The sequence below is a fragment of the Cicer arietinum genome, chromosome 1, assembly GCF_000331145.2.
Source record: "Cicer arietinum cultivar CDC Frontier isolate Library 1 chromosome 1, Cicar.CDCFrontier_v2.0, whole genome shotgun sequence".
NCBI classification, from domain to species: Eukaryota; Viridiplantae; Streptophyta; class Magnoliopsida; order Fabales; family Fabaceae; genus Cicer; species Cicer arietinum.
This window is the reverse complement of record NC_021160.2, coordinates 4,484,659-4,500,070: the sequence shown is the minus strand read 5'-3', so window position 1 is coordinate 4,500,070 and position 15,412 is coordinate 4,484,659. Positions and strand designations below refer to the sequence as shown.

General features: G+C 27.5%; 1 protein-coding gene across 1 annotated transcript; it reads right to left on the bottom strand.

The window, feature by feature from the left end:
- Window positions 1-4,200: 4,200 nt before the first annotated feature.
- Window positions 4,201-8,263, bottom strand: LOC101498647 (probable serine/threonine-protein kinase At1g54610). The gene is made up of 7 exons (XM_004486007.4): window positions 7,617-8,263; window positions 6,846-7,130; window positions 6,403-6,720; window positions 6,018-6,245; window positions 5,366-5,466; window positions 5,158-5,275; window positions 4,201-4,719 (listed from the first exon to the last, which is right to left on the bottom strand). The coding sequence occupies exons 1-7, from the start codon at window positions 7,947-7,949 to the stop codon at window positions 4,468-4,470; spliced, it is 1,635 nt and encodes a 544-aa protein (XP_004486064.1). The 5' UTR covers window positions 7,950-8,263; the 3' UTR covers window positions 4,201-4,467.
- Between the last annotated feature and the right edge of the window lie 7,149 nt (window positions 8,264-15,412).

Below are 15,412 nucleotides of genomic sequence, written 5' to 3'. Positions count from 1 at the left end.
AGATAAATCTCAAATCAAATAATTAAAATTAAAAATGTATTATTTTATTTTATTTAATATTTAAAAATATGTATTTCTTTAAAGAATTAGCTTATAATATATGATAAATATTATTATAATTAATTCACTTAATTATAATTATAAGATGTCGGAAGCCTACAAATTTCTCTTTAGATTATTTTTAACTAGCACTCATCAAACAAGAAACAATAAATTCCTTATGGCATTATTAGTACTACTTTGTTTCATTATAACGGTTAATCAAATTGTTTTAAGCAAATCAAGAATGAGTTATTAATGAATGAAAGAGAATAAACGTTTTATCAAATTATTTTTGTTAATTATTGATATATTTATTATTTTTTGTGAATTAATCAAAATAAAGGTAATATTTAAAAGAATAAAGATAAATAAGAGAAAAGAAAGAGTAAATAGTATTATTTTCTTTTTGTGTAGTTTATGCTACAAGGTTATTCTTATTTATAACACTAATAGGTTCTTCATTAAATGTTTATTTGTTTATCGATGATATGTCTCATTAAAATATTATTAAAAAAATACGTGAAAAAAAAAATAGTAACAAAAAAAAATATAATATCCTTTTGTGAATTACATAGTGTAATTATTTTTCCCTCAACCATATAAATATCTATGAGACGACAAAGGTCAAACTTTAAGACCATATGCTAGCTCAAAGATTCTATTTGGGAGTGACTTTGTAAAAATGACCACAAAATTATCACACAAATTAATTCGTTGAATGTTTATCTCATTGCTCTTTTGCAGAACATGAGTGAATTTTTTTTTTTTTAAAGAAATATGTTTCGTTCAATCTCCTTTAATATATCCCTTCCTTCACAATCTATGACTTTTATTTCATCTCTTATTTTAGGCAATCTATGGCTTTTGGAAGCTATTCACATGTTCCAATAACATTATGTGATCAACATAAACACAATTATGCCAAATTCATTTTTGGATCTTTTCATAAAAATACAGGGACAAGTAGAATATTTTTTTATATCTCTCCCTTAATAAATATTCAATGATTATATCACAAGTTTATGATAGAGAGACTTGTTCAATTGTATGGAGTAGTCTTATCGAGATTTTGGACCATTGGCATCAGGCAAATTAAATCATTCAAAGAGCTTCATATAGACGTCACTATCAAATGAGCTATACAAGTACGCTGTAAAAACATTTAGAATATCAAATTGTCATTTAAAATTAAAATAAAAGATCAACTCGAAAAAAAAAATAAATAAATGACTAAAACGTTAACTGAAATTAAGTTAAGGGACCGCAAGTGCAATTTAGCCAAAAATTTAGAGATTTACTTCCAAATTGTATGGGCGATGGTCAAATTATCAATTCCCCTTGTGAACAACAAATTATCAATTCCCCTTGTGAACAAGAGATACATGAGAACTTATAAGACCGGAAAATCCATTGACTCTTCAATTGATGATCATATGAATTTTCAATTATTTATCGCATCATTATAGACACGGGATGTCCCAATCAATCATGCCAAATAATAAATTTATTATCATTTGTAAATTTTTTATTTACAATTACATGTGCTTTAATTGTATATATAAGTGTAGTACAAAACAGAGGAAAAAGCGGACAACTTTTCTAAGTACACATGTTTGATCCTAATTATATTTTGTGATACAGAGGTATTCAATACCTTCTTCATTTTTTGTCTCAATGGTATCCATTTAGACGAATATCCTTAAAACTTAATAAATTTATATGAGACTTGGAGGAATATAATGGATTCTCAATATATAATTTTGTTCTTCTATATAATGATATGTTAGCTCTTCTATAGCCTTCAATCATCTCCTGGGTACTAGATATGGTACTAATTTCAGTTTTTCGATTCACTAAATAAGAAAATAGTTTATATCTTTGAGAATCATGTGAATAGTTGCACTATCGGCGAGACACATATCCCCATTGATGCTAATATCAATACTCGTTCTATGATTCTTAGAGCTTCGTACTAATAATGTATTGTGAACTAATCAAAACAATGACAAAATTTAGAAGAATAGAGATGAATGAGAGAAAAGAGAATAAGAGATGCTAAATAAGAATATTATATTTTATGTAATTTTTGTTACAATATTAATCTTATTTATAAGTAAAAAAGACATTCATACGACTCTAATGAGCTCAATATTATTATTATTATTATTATTATTATTATTATTATTATTATTATTATTAAATGCATAGCACTAGAATTCATTAAGTAGATAGCATAATTAATACTACATTGTACTAGATATGGTACTAATTTCAGTTTTTCGATTCACTAAATAAGAAAATAGTTTATATCTTTGAGAATCATGTGAATAGTTGCACTATCGGCGAGACACATATCCCCATTGATGCTAATATCAATACTCGTTCTATGATTCTTAGAGCTTCGTACTAATAATGTATTGTGAACTAATCAAAACAATGACAAAATTTAGAAGAATAGAGATGAATGAGAGAAAAGAGAATAAGAGATGCTAAATAAGAATATTATATTTTATGTAATTTTTGTTACAATATTAATCTTATTTATAAGTAAAAAAGACATTCATACGACTCTAATGAGCTCAATATTATTATTATTATTATTATTATTATTATTATTATTATTATTATTATTATTATTATTATTATTATTAAATGCATAGCACTAGAATTCATTAAGTAGATAGCATAATTAATACTACATTTAAAAAGATTAAAATTACAATAATTTTAAAATATTTTGATTTCAAATACGAGACTCATTGTGGGGCGTTAAAGTATATATATAGATATTGAACTCTAATTTCCTTTTGGTCCAATATTATATTATAAAATATCCAACAATCACAATCAACATATAATTTCACAATAACTCATGAAATATTTTGGGGTTAAGTATTGTTCAAATTGGTTTTTTCTCCGAACTAAAAGAGAAAAGACATTTTCACCTTAATTGGGCCACCAGAAGGCCCGTTGAGAGGCCTAGTTATGATTGGAAATTCTGTTTCAGTCTCTGATATGTTCACAACTGGCATAAACCATTATTGGAATTTGGTTTTCGGTATAACGTGAGGGGTGTTAGAGAAAATCAGGGGGTGGGGACATGCAATCTAGGTTAAACGCATCAATAATTCTACACATATGTGTAGTCACATTTAATCATCTTATCATATAATAATATTATTTCTACAAACTTTTTTACACAAAATTGATTAACCAAAATATATTTAGAGATCTATTTAAAAATATATAATATTGGACCAATTATTTTACTCTCAAAATGATTTTTCTCCACCTCAAAAATCACTTTACCTATACACATTCAAGAAAGAAAAAAAAACCTGTGTGTACTATCTCAAACATCACTTGTAAACAAATTATGATATCGGAAAGTTTACATCTACAATCATGTGATTTTTTTTTTTAAATGTGGATGGTAGAAAAAGTCGCACCCTTTACATTTTGTGGTTTCAACACGCTCAATACAACAAACTCAATAGTATTAGACGCGTATTATGAAAAGAAAAGAAAAAACATATTTTTCTTTGCAATCTAACTGTCAACATTGGCAACATCTACCCTTCTTAATTAGTTTAGGAAAGGTTCTGTTGTAACTTTCTTATGATTAAATACAAATGGCACCAAAACTTAATTAATAGATGGAAAAGGTGAAAGTTGTTATGTAATGAAGAGTTTTAGTAAAGGAAAGTTTCCAAGAAAATTGTCCTTGATCAAACTTGATGTGGAATGGTAGTTCAGTTCAGTAGGGTCACCAAACCAACACAAATGAAGAATAATGATTTGACCAATTAAACTCACCATAAAGAATGGGAAACAAAGTAAAATGAGGTTAAGTTGTCCAATGTCACATTATTTAACTCTCTCCCATGAAAGGTGCACACAATAATATAGGAAAGAAAGTTAATACTTATATACTACCAGTGTTCCTTAATTATAAAGTCCAATTGTCTTTTTTACATATATTAAATAAAACAAGTAGAGAAAAATATAATAAATACACCTAATAATTTGAATGGTAGTTATATTTAGAGGACAAATTTTTTTCATTTCATAAAGAACATTCATGTGGAAAAGAAAACTGTGTGCAAGTACTATATAGTTCACAGGCTTCTGGAAAGCAGAGATTAAATGGAACAAAAATTGTTTGGATAAGTAACAATATTAGTAAGAAAATATAAATCACCAACACCATTATCAAAAACTGTTTATTAGATGTTCATCTAATTTAAGTGGAAAAAAAAAATTAAGATATACAAGATAGAGAATGAAGTCGGCAACATTTGCAGCTTCATGAATACTCCTAAAAAATGATTGGTGTTATACTACAAGAATAAAATATTTCTTTGACTCTTGATATATCTCATCATTTTGAGTCTTCCTTTGATGAATTTGGATTGTGTATGCTCATCACCTGCCATGTTTCTTCTTTCTTCTTGGTGCACCATCGCCACCGGTGTCTACCAATGGACCGGACCAAGTTTGGATACTTGCTTTCGGTTGCGAGAAGTTTGTGGAACTGAATGGAATATCGGGAGGATCGAAAATTGGATCCATGTGTTGTGAAGAACCCAAAGGATAGCCTAAAGCTCCGTCTTGGTGCGGAGGAGGAAACTTCTCACTCTTGCTCTTAGCATTTGCGTGCGTGATTAATCGCCGTCTCTGTATGAAAAGTTAAACATCAACATTGTTTCTATAAAGATATAAGCTGTAATATAACAAAATTATCTATTGCAATACTAAACTATGTAGCATCAACATTTCAGATCGAAGGCATCTTTGGTGTTCGACATGTGTCAACGTCTAACACCTACACAAAATTGACACATGTAGTTACATTCAGTTTCTTCTATTTTTTAAATCATTATCGATGTCAACATGTTAATGTCATATCCGTATTTGTGCCAGTGTTTCATAGGTACTAAATTTGTTGCATATATTTGGTTTTTGCAGTGATATCTACTGCAGCCAAATTTCTCAAAGCTTACCACTTTGACATATATAATGTTATGCCAAATGATTAAATTAATACTTTCTAACATTAATCATAAGCAGTAAGAAATAGTTGCTGGAGTGAATTAGGAGCATTATCAGACATACATCAATATTTGCTTGAAGTTCAGCATTGGCATCTGGAACTGGAATTCCACGCCCTACTCGCTCACGCGGACGAGATTTCTTGACACCGTCGGCATTTGATCTACCAGCTGCTCTCAATCTACACTCATGAATAATTTAAATTAAACAGGTGTTTCTTCAAATTACTAATTAAACATTGAATAAGATGTTAAAAAGTAATTTAAGGCACCTTCTAGCTTCTTCATCACGTAGCTTTGCATCCATCTCTTTGCTGGGAGGATATTTAGGAAGGCTAGAAGGCTCACAAGCATATGGTTTTGTAGTAAAGAACTGCAAAAGAGAAGCAAATAACACTGTAAATATTGCAAGCACAACTCTGTGTATCTCAAACTTAAACCTGTATATAATTGCCAGCATATAGCTATCTCTGTCACCTCTTTTGAGAAACAAAGCAATCAAAATTGAATGTACTGAAGTTGAGTAGTTCACCAATAAATAATCTCATTTTGAGTTAGTTTATCGCCACTCCGGAACAAAGTTTTACATATTAGTTCAGAATTCATTGCCTAAAATCTAAAACCATGGAATTTAAAATTCAAACTACCGTGCTTACAAGAGCATAGGAATGTTTTTATAGAAATAAAACTGGATTGTTGCTTTTATTGAGGCTTAATAAAAGCAAGAACAAAAAATTAACATAAACAGATTCATGACATAAAAGTAATCTTAGGTTTGATGTGGATGATATGCTTTGAGTTCAAAACATCAGTACACGTTAAATAGATAATAGAGATATAAATTTGGTGACATCACAACATTAATTCACTCAATTCAATTATTATCTTACAACATTAATTCAGTTGATTCAATTATTATCTTACTTCACTATGCAATGCAGCAGTAGCAGTCAGGCGTTCATCTGGATCAATTGCAAGAAGGGTCTCGATCAGTGGCAAGGACGATGGTGGAAAATTCTTAAAAGTCTCCACTATGCATCGCTTGTATGATTGTTGAGGCTTAAAAATGGTGGCGTGTGGCAACTTCGACTTTTTCCAATATTCTTCAGAAGGAGAACCACATAGCTTAAATATCTTATGTAGCTGCTCCACCTACAAAGCAAGATGGATACTGTATCAGCAAAGTATGAAGCGCAGATCTTGGAATAATTATCGTAGCATAGACTAGTAAACCAAAACCAAATACATATTATGCTAGGAAAAGGTGAAAGTATATAACTTACATAATGTATGCAATCATAGAGATTACCTCTGTTCGACCAGGCATGATAGGTTTTCCGGCCAACAATTCTGCAAGAATGCAACCAGCACTCCAGAGATCCACACCTACACCATATTCAGTGGCTCCAAGAAGAAGTTCTGGAGGTCGATACCATAAAGTCACCACTCTACTTGTCATCGGGTGCTTGCGATCAGGATCAAAGAAGGAAGCTAATCCAAAATCAGCAATCTTGAGAACTCCATCGTTGTCAATAAGAAGGTTTGAACCCTTTATATCACGATGCAGCACGTGACGGTTGTGACAATGTTCCAGCCCAGAAAACAGCTGATGCATGTAACATTTTACCTAAAATATCCAGATATGATCGTACAAAGAAGGTCAGCGTAAAAAGCTACCCGAAAAAGATTAAATTAAATTATTCGTGAATCATATATCAACAAGAACATGCACTTAGCAATGTAAACCAAAACCTGAGGCTCTGTGAACTTAATCGTGGGGTTTGTAGCAAGTCCAGCCAGATCATGAACCATGTATTCAAACACGAGATATAAACTGCATGACATTCTAGAAGTCACTAAGCCTTCCAGTTTGACAACATTAGGATGATCCAAACGACGCAGAATCAGAATCTCTCTGGCCATAAACTTCACGCTCTCAGGCTCTAAATTGTCGAAACGAACCTTCTTTAGGGCAACAATCTTCCCCGATAAAGTATCCCTAGCTTTGTAAACATTGCTGTATGTACCTTGCCCAATCTGATACAAAAACAACAAAGGCACCAATGAAAGATTCAAACTTTGTCAGGTAAAACACAGAATATCCACAATCCACATTACTATATTTAGCTAGTGTCATTTGTGTAGCACTGACACTTCAAATTGAAGGTGTATATGACACGTGTTAGTGTCCCGTGTTACATTCAACTCTTCTATTTTTCAAATATTATTGGTGTGTTGTCGTTTTTGGTGTTTGTGTTACTTCTTCATAGATTGCCATTGCTTGCATTCAGAAACCAAACAACAAACAAGTCCTTTTTCTGAGCCAATTCCTTCACATTATCTTAAAACTCCAAATACTAAAATATTAAGTTAGGAACACTGAATACTCCTTAAAGGAAATGACCAAAAAAACTCACGTTCTCAAAACTCCAAACAACAATCAAAAGCATAGACACAATCTTAAATTGGAAACAAACAAAACTACAAAAGCAAGAATCCAACAAGTCCAAGATTTGCATTTACCTTATCAAGCTTCTCAAAAGTATCAGCTCTCCTAGGAATCAATCCATTGATAGCTTCACCAGCAACCTTAGACAACCAAGATGGCCAACCAGCTGCAACCTGTTCACCATGAACATTGTTAGGTGGATTGCTCAACCTTGGATTCGGCTTCGAAGATCGCCTTTTTCTCTCCCCAATAGGCCTTGTTCTCTTCTCTTCTCCACCCTCTTTCTCATTCTGAACCTCTCTACCACTACCACCACCAACACCACCACTAACATCTGCTTTTGCTTCTCTCACTTCTTCTCTCCTCTCCTCCACTGATGAAGACTCTTTACCAAACACACACCCCATTTCTCAAAATCTCTCATTTACACCCCCCACCTCCTTCATCAAGTTCCAACATATAAACAAACCACATTTTCTCCTCACTTTCTCGCCATTCACACCATTCAACTTTGTGAAAAAACCCTAATGACAAACCTTGCAAAGATGGAATGAGGAAATGATACAGTTCAAAAAGACACTAACTTTGGGAGACAAAAGTGAGAGAGCAATGATTTTGAGACACCCCACAAATTGTGGTGTAGTCAAAGAAAACAAGACTAGTGTTTTTCTTTTCTTTTTTTTTTTCTTCTCCTTTTTTTAAGGTGGGTCTTTTATTTATATATATGTGTATGTATATATATATTTCTCAACTTTTTATTTTGGAGTGTGGATAATTTTAGATGTGGAAGAGGATCAAAGTTGAAACGGTTAAGGGATCAGTGAAAAAAAGAGAGAATGTTCTATAGAAGAGAGAAGAAAATGTGAGGTTGAATGGATCAAACAAACAAGGGAAATGGTATAAAAATTAAATAATAATTTATAGACAACCCTTAATATTTTATGTTAAATGTTAATATATTTTTAGTTTAATTGTTAGGTAGTGTTTTTTTTAATTAAATTTGTTAAGTAATCTTATATATAAATATAAATATAAATATATATTACAAGAGGATGTGAAGAGTTGAATATTTTAACTAACAATGAAGTTTTATTATAAGTCAGTTTTATCGAATAAAATTTAGTATCATTATAAAAAAATCGTAAAAATCATTTAAAAATATTTTTAAAGGTTTAAATATATTTTTTATCCTTGCAAATATAATTCGTTTTGATTTTAGTCTTTGTAATTTTTTTGTTTGATTTATACCTTTACCAATTCTAATAAATTTTAAAAAAAGTATGAAACTTTTTTGGTAAAAAATAGTGACACACTAATTTTAGATGAAAGTGGTACCCGTGTAATTGTTGTTGATTAGACAATATTTAATATTTAAAATTAAAATTCATTTTATTAACTCATTTAATTATTTAATTAAAAACTAATTAATTAATTAACTAATTAAATAATAAAAACTCAATAATCTTCATCTTCAACCCCAAATTATTTTAATAAAAATTCAACAATATTAATCTTCAACACTAATTTATTCATCTTCAAATCACAAATTCTCATGTATCGATCTATATCCTAAAAATTATAAGATTCATACCTTAAATATGAATGCATGAGTTATGCATTATTTATAGTGTGTGTAATTTTGTTTCTATTTTAATTTTATTTTACCATCCATAAAAGTCAATTTCTACAATAATTTATTTCTATTATAATCTTTTTTTGTCATCCATAAAAGTCAATTTCTACAATTAAATTCTCATTTGGTATCAGTTTCTAACACAAGGATGAAGTTTCAACATATAGATGCAATAGTATAATCTAATTCATAATATCGAGAACATCAATTAGGTTTACAAATGATGAAATTGAGAAGAAGAAAAAAAATTGGTTTTAGGGATAAGAATTCAGTTAAAAACATTATCAGGGATGCTCTCGATACATACATTTACTAAAATTCTTTTAGTTTCTTCCTTCATTTGTAGGATTTAGATCTAGATATGGATTTTAGAATTTTTAGGGTTTGTATCTAAATATAAGAATTTGTGATTTGAAAATGAATAAATTAGGTTTAGAGATGAAAGTTGTTGAGTTTTTATTAAAAAATTTGAGGTTGAAGATGAAAATTATTGAGTTTTTTTATTATTTAATTGGTTTATTAATTAATTAATTGATTTTAATTTTTTAATTAAATAAGTTAATAAAATGAATTTTTATTTTAAATATTAAATATTGTCTAGTCAACAACAATTACACAGTCACCATGTTCCCATTCATTCAAAATTAGTCATGTAACCATTTTTTTACTAAAAAATATTCATAAAAGATTTTTTTAAAACTTGTTAGAATTTGCAAGGATATAAATCAAAAAAAAAAATTACATGGATTAAAATTAAAAACGAATTATATTTGCAAGGACCAAAAATATATTTAAACAATTTTTAAATTATAAAATTAATTTTATTAAAAGACAAAGTAATTTTGTAACTCACACTATAATTAAGTAGTATAGTGTTTTTTAATTCATCAACTGATGTGACATATTTTATTTTAAATTGTATTTAAATTGTATTGCTTTACTTATTTTTGAATGAAATTAAATTGCATATAAATTTGTTAGTGTACATAGTTTTTCTAAACAAATTTTATCTCGAATGCTAGTGCCATATTGGGTACCTAGCTTTATAACTCAAATGAACTCAAAGATGCTTGGCTTAGTACCCGTGAATAAATAACAATATTTCATCTTAAATTTTCTAATACAAGTTATAAAATTACTTAATTTGTTTGATCTAAAATAGAGTCGTCTTATTTTTTATTGTAATATTGATTATTTTCTCCAACTCTAGTACTCTACTCCTAAAATATTGTTTTTTGTATTAAGAAGTAGATGTATGCTTTTTGTTGTTGATTTTTGGTATTTTATTTTTAAATTCTTACAAAATCAATTTCAATTGAAATTAATTATTATAATATGTAAAATATTTTATTTTAATTCTGTTAGATAAGGACCAAAATGAGTATTAACAAGGACTAAATATTAAAAAGAAAATATTATTTGTAAAGACTAAAAACAAAAGGTCAAAAATCAAAAGTAAAGCATATATATTTATAAAAAAAAATACGGGACTAAAATAAAAAATTTATATATTTGAATGAACCAAAAAACACTTTTAAACCAAATATATATAAAATATATCAAACAAATATTTTCTTTTTAAAAAATTCAAATATATTTTAAAAATAAATTTACCAGTCATTTGTTTTTCATTTCCTCTTCTGCAAAACAGTTTTTTAAAACTTACAAAACAGAATTTAAAAACTAAAAATCAAAACTCATTCAAAGAGGCCCTTAAATTGTTTGTTCTATCCATTATACCCACATTATTTCAAATTATATTTTTATTGTAACAATAAATAGTACACAACTTTTTAGATTTGAAAATTTATAACAAACTCACTAAACACTTAATCAAACTATTTATTGAAATCTTGTAAGGTTAAGAGTGTTCTGATTCGTTGACTAAATTTAGTAATTATTTTAGTCACCCCTTGAAAATTTGGACTTCTTGCAGATTAGCCATCCTCTCCATTTTTTTTCCAATCATTAAAAATATTGTACAGTTACACTCCATATGTCAAAAATATGTTATAAATCATGTTTGCAAAAAAATAAAAAAATTGTCCAGTTTTATATATCGATTTTCAATATCAATATATCCTTAACCATTGTCATTTTTTGGAATAACAAATGAATGTTGTGAGTGGAAATAAGCACTTCATTTTTAAACTCATCCACTTCAACAATCAAATCAACATTATGTATCTCTTTTTTCAATTCATACAATTAATATAAGAAAATAAATAATAATTTAAAAAAGCATACAAGGTATTTTATTTAAATATTAATTATTTTTCTTAATTTGTGTGTTGAAGTCTTAAACTATTTATAAAATGAGAGTAATACAATTCAGTATTTTGTTTATTGGTAAAATATGGGTGTAACACAAAAATCAGAGTAACGTAGTAGGGTGTTTATGCTAATCATATTAATGCCGTTTTTTTTCCTTAGCTTGAATGTGATAGGAATGTAACTGGTTTAGTTGGTGAGAAATCCTACATTGGATCCCATAAATCAGTTAATATGTAGTACTTGTTACATTTTTGGGACATGTTTTGGTGGTTTTAAGTTATAACCTAGAAGTTAGAACATTGCTTTCACGACTAAAATGACATTGTTAGTTGGCCATTAATTATGATTAAAATTATGGAAAAATAAAGCATTGTACTCAATAGTAAGTATAAATAGAAATAACATTTTGTAAAAAAAATGACATATTACTCATTAAACAAACTTTACTTATTAATTTAAAATTCAACTTTAAAAAATAATTCCATACAACTTTCTTCAATAAATCACATAAACAAATGGGCTTATATACCATTATAAAAAAGAATAATACAGCCCCTCAATTTTGCTGAGTGTTTAATTAATTTAGTTTTGAAAAAAAAAAACAATCTTTGTTTAGCTAAGTTCAAGACAAATATCTGTAAAAAAAAATTAAATACAAATTGATCCAGAGTAGAGTGGAATTTCGATTATGGTTTGAGTCAAATTGCAACGACAAAGTATGCTAGGGTATGAATTGAAATAGTTATACATTGTTTAGATTTGTAAAGGAAGAGAGAAGTCAAAACTATATTTACACGAGCTCTAATTTTTCGTTATAAGATTCATTAATCATAAGTATTTTGAGCTTTCATCTCACTATCTTCTTTTATCTTATACTTAAGTGTTAAAATATTGTGAGATGTAGTTAGATATTTGTTTTTGAGGGTTGCCGAAGTTTGAAAGAAGTTTATCTTATACTAGTTTTCGAATGCTTCGAAGGTGCATGTTGATGTCTTGTAGATATAGGAGACTTTAAAAACTAGAATCATTTCGCACTCATGGTCCAGTTGTTTTTGAGCCAGAGTCCAATCCAAAACATATAAAGAATAAAATGTGAATAGTTGTAACATTTTGTAAAAAAAAAAACGAAAGAATGTGAATACAATAATGAAACAAAAATGAAAAACAGTTTTTAGTATTTATATATCAATCTTGATTATTTTGTTGGTTTAATTGCACTTTTAATTTCTTAAATATTCTAGTTAATATTTTTTCCATTTGTATTAATTTTGGTTGAAAAATATAATTTTGACTTACAAAATAGTGTTTTTTAGCCTAAAAATTAGTGATTCTTAATGTATAAATTATGTTTTAATATTAAAATTGCAACAAATATAAAAATAGAGAGACCAAAAAATTTAATCTTAAAATATGAAAATTATTTTTGTGAATTTGTCAAAATAAGTGAATCAATAATACAATTAAATATTTTTGATAGAACCTTGATTAGTTTTAAGCAAGGAGTTTGTCCAGATTTTTGTTTTTCTAACATAAAAAGGTTAGATCCTATTTAGGATTTTATAGGGGAAATAAGTGGAGGGATTTGGGATGGGGAAGAGATGAAAATTCAGAGTTTTTTGTGTTTTTTCTTTTTTGTGATTTAATGGAAAATTATAAGATAGTGTCTACTATTAATATATTTTTAATTTTAAAATTATTATATAACAATATGTGAAAAATGATTTGAAAAAATTATTCAATCCCTCCAAAATAATTTTTTAATCTTTTTTTTTAGTTTATCAAATTATGGAAATTTTGTATCATGAAGGAAAAAAACTTCCCAAAATATTATATTTGATTCAATTTTCATTTTTTCAGTTTTTAAAAGCAAAAACCCATAACAGGTTATGCATATTTCCAGTTTTACTTTTCTCTTTATAGATTATAGAAAACAAAGCAAAAAATATTCAGAAAACCATGTCTTTTTATTAATGGCAAAATCATATGCAACTTGCATATTTATTTATTTTTTTAATGAAAAACGCAATTAGAAAACCAACTATATATATAACACTAGCTAGTAGCTACCATCTACTTCTGCCATGCATCAGTTGTTTTACTAATGCCTGCTTTTTTATTCTTTTTTATTTTTATTAAAGTTACTAATGTCTGTTAATATAAATAACACACAAAAACAAAGAGAAATCGAGGATGGGATAAACGATATACCTCAAATGGATAAATAAAAAGTGCACTAGTTTTGTTAATATCACTAGAAAATGCATTAGTTTGGTAAATAAATCTCCTTTCTTAGATCAGCTTTTAAAATATCTCTAAAAATATTTACATCATTTAATTTAATTGGATACATAAAAAACAATTAATTATTAATATTTAAATTAAATCTATAAAAGTAAGTTTTGGAACAAGTTAACTCCCACAATATTAATCAAATCAAATTAGAACAAATTTTAATTATTTTTACTGGCAAATTTAATTTTAAGTTTTTAAAAATAGCTGTGTGTTCCAATAAATTTAAATTGAATTTTATAAAATATAAATTAAATTTAATGGAATAGACTATATATATATATATATGCTAAATACCACCCGTGGTCTCTTAACTTAATTTTGGTTAACGCTTTAGTTCTTTATTTTTTTTTTCTTCTCAATTTGGTCTTTTATTTTAATTTTAAGTGACAATTTGATATTTTGTGTTTTAAAATATGAACAATATGATCCTTATTTTTTGCAAAAATTCAAAAAACTCATAAAAAATTTCAAACAAAACTCATAAAACTAATTATCATCCTCAATATAATGTAGTTTCATCAAATTTACAACTTAAATCTTTAAATAGACTCATATTTTCATCTCCAACAACATCAAATAAAGAATGACAGATATGAGTTTATTTGAAGATTTGAGTTACGAGTTTGATTTGTTTTATATTACAAAATATAATTAATTTGATGGATTTTGTTTGAAAATTTTGATAAATTTTTGAATTTTTATAAAAAAAAAAAAGATAACATTGTTGACGTTTTAAAACATAAAAGATCAAATTGTCACTTAAAATTAAAATAAATGACAAAATCGAAAGAAAAAAAAATAATGTACTAAAACGTTAACTAAAATTAAGTTAATGAATAATAAGTGGTATTTAGTCTGTATATATATATATATATCTTAGAAAAAGATAATAAAATGAATAGTATAGTTTGATGAGAGTGTGATGTAGGAATATCTCTAAATTTAAAAGGTATCGGATAAATTTTTTAAAATTTCATATTAAAATAGAAGAAAACTAAAGATGACGACCAACTCAACATGAATGTTTTTTTGAGTAATGGCCCTCTGGTAAAGCTCATAAAGTTGCAACATAGGGCTAGTCAGTGTCCAATGAATTATTTCCAAACAAGAATAGTACGAAGGGAAAATCTCACAGTACAAATAGGCTTGTCTCCTCCTCTTACGGTTTTACATGGGGAATATGTTACAGTGGCCCCCTATGATTCTAAGCGACAACGTTTTACTACACATCATGTGTTTTTTCTTCAAGTGATGATTTTAGACATAGGAGGGAAAGAACATCATTACTCTTTCTCCATAATGCAAGGGAACAATCCATACAACATATTCAATGTTTTATTCACTAAAATCATCTAACAAAACCCATATGGCCATATCATTCATAATGCTTTTGCAGCAATGCTACCTTTGTACTTAATTGTATGCAAATGCAACTATATGAAAATTTTTTTCTTTCTAAATATAAGTATTTTTTTAAATTATTACATACATTTATTGTTATTTTTCCAATATTATTACCTAAATATAAGCAGAATCCATAGGCAATTTTAATTCTTACCTAATGTTATAATATACTATACGAGTTATATTTTTTATACAAATTTATCGTTTAAAATAATTAATGACGGATATTTTTTGCTATGATTTGTGAGATATTTGACATTGAAAGAG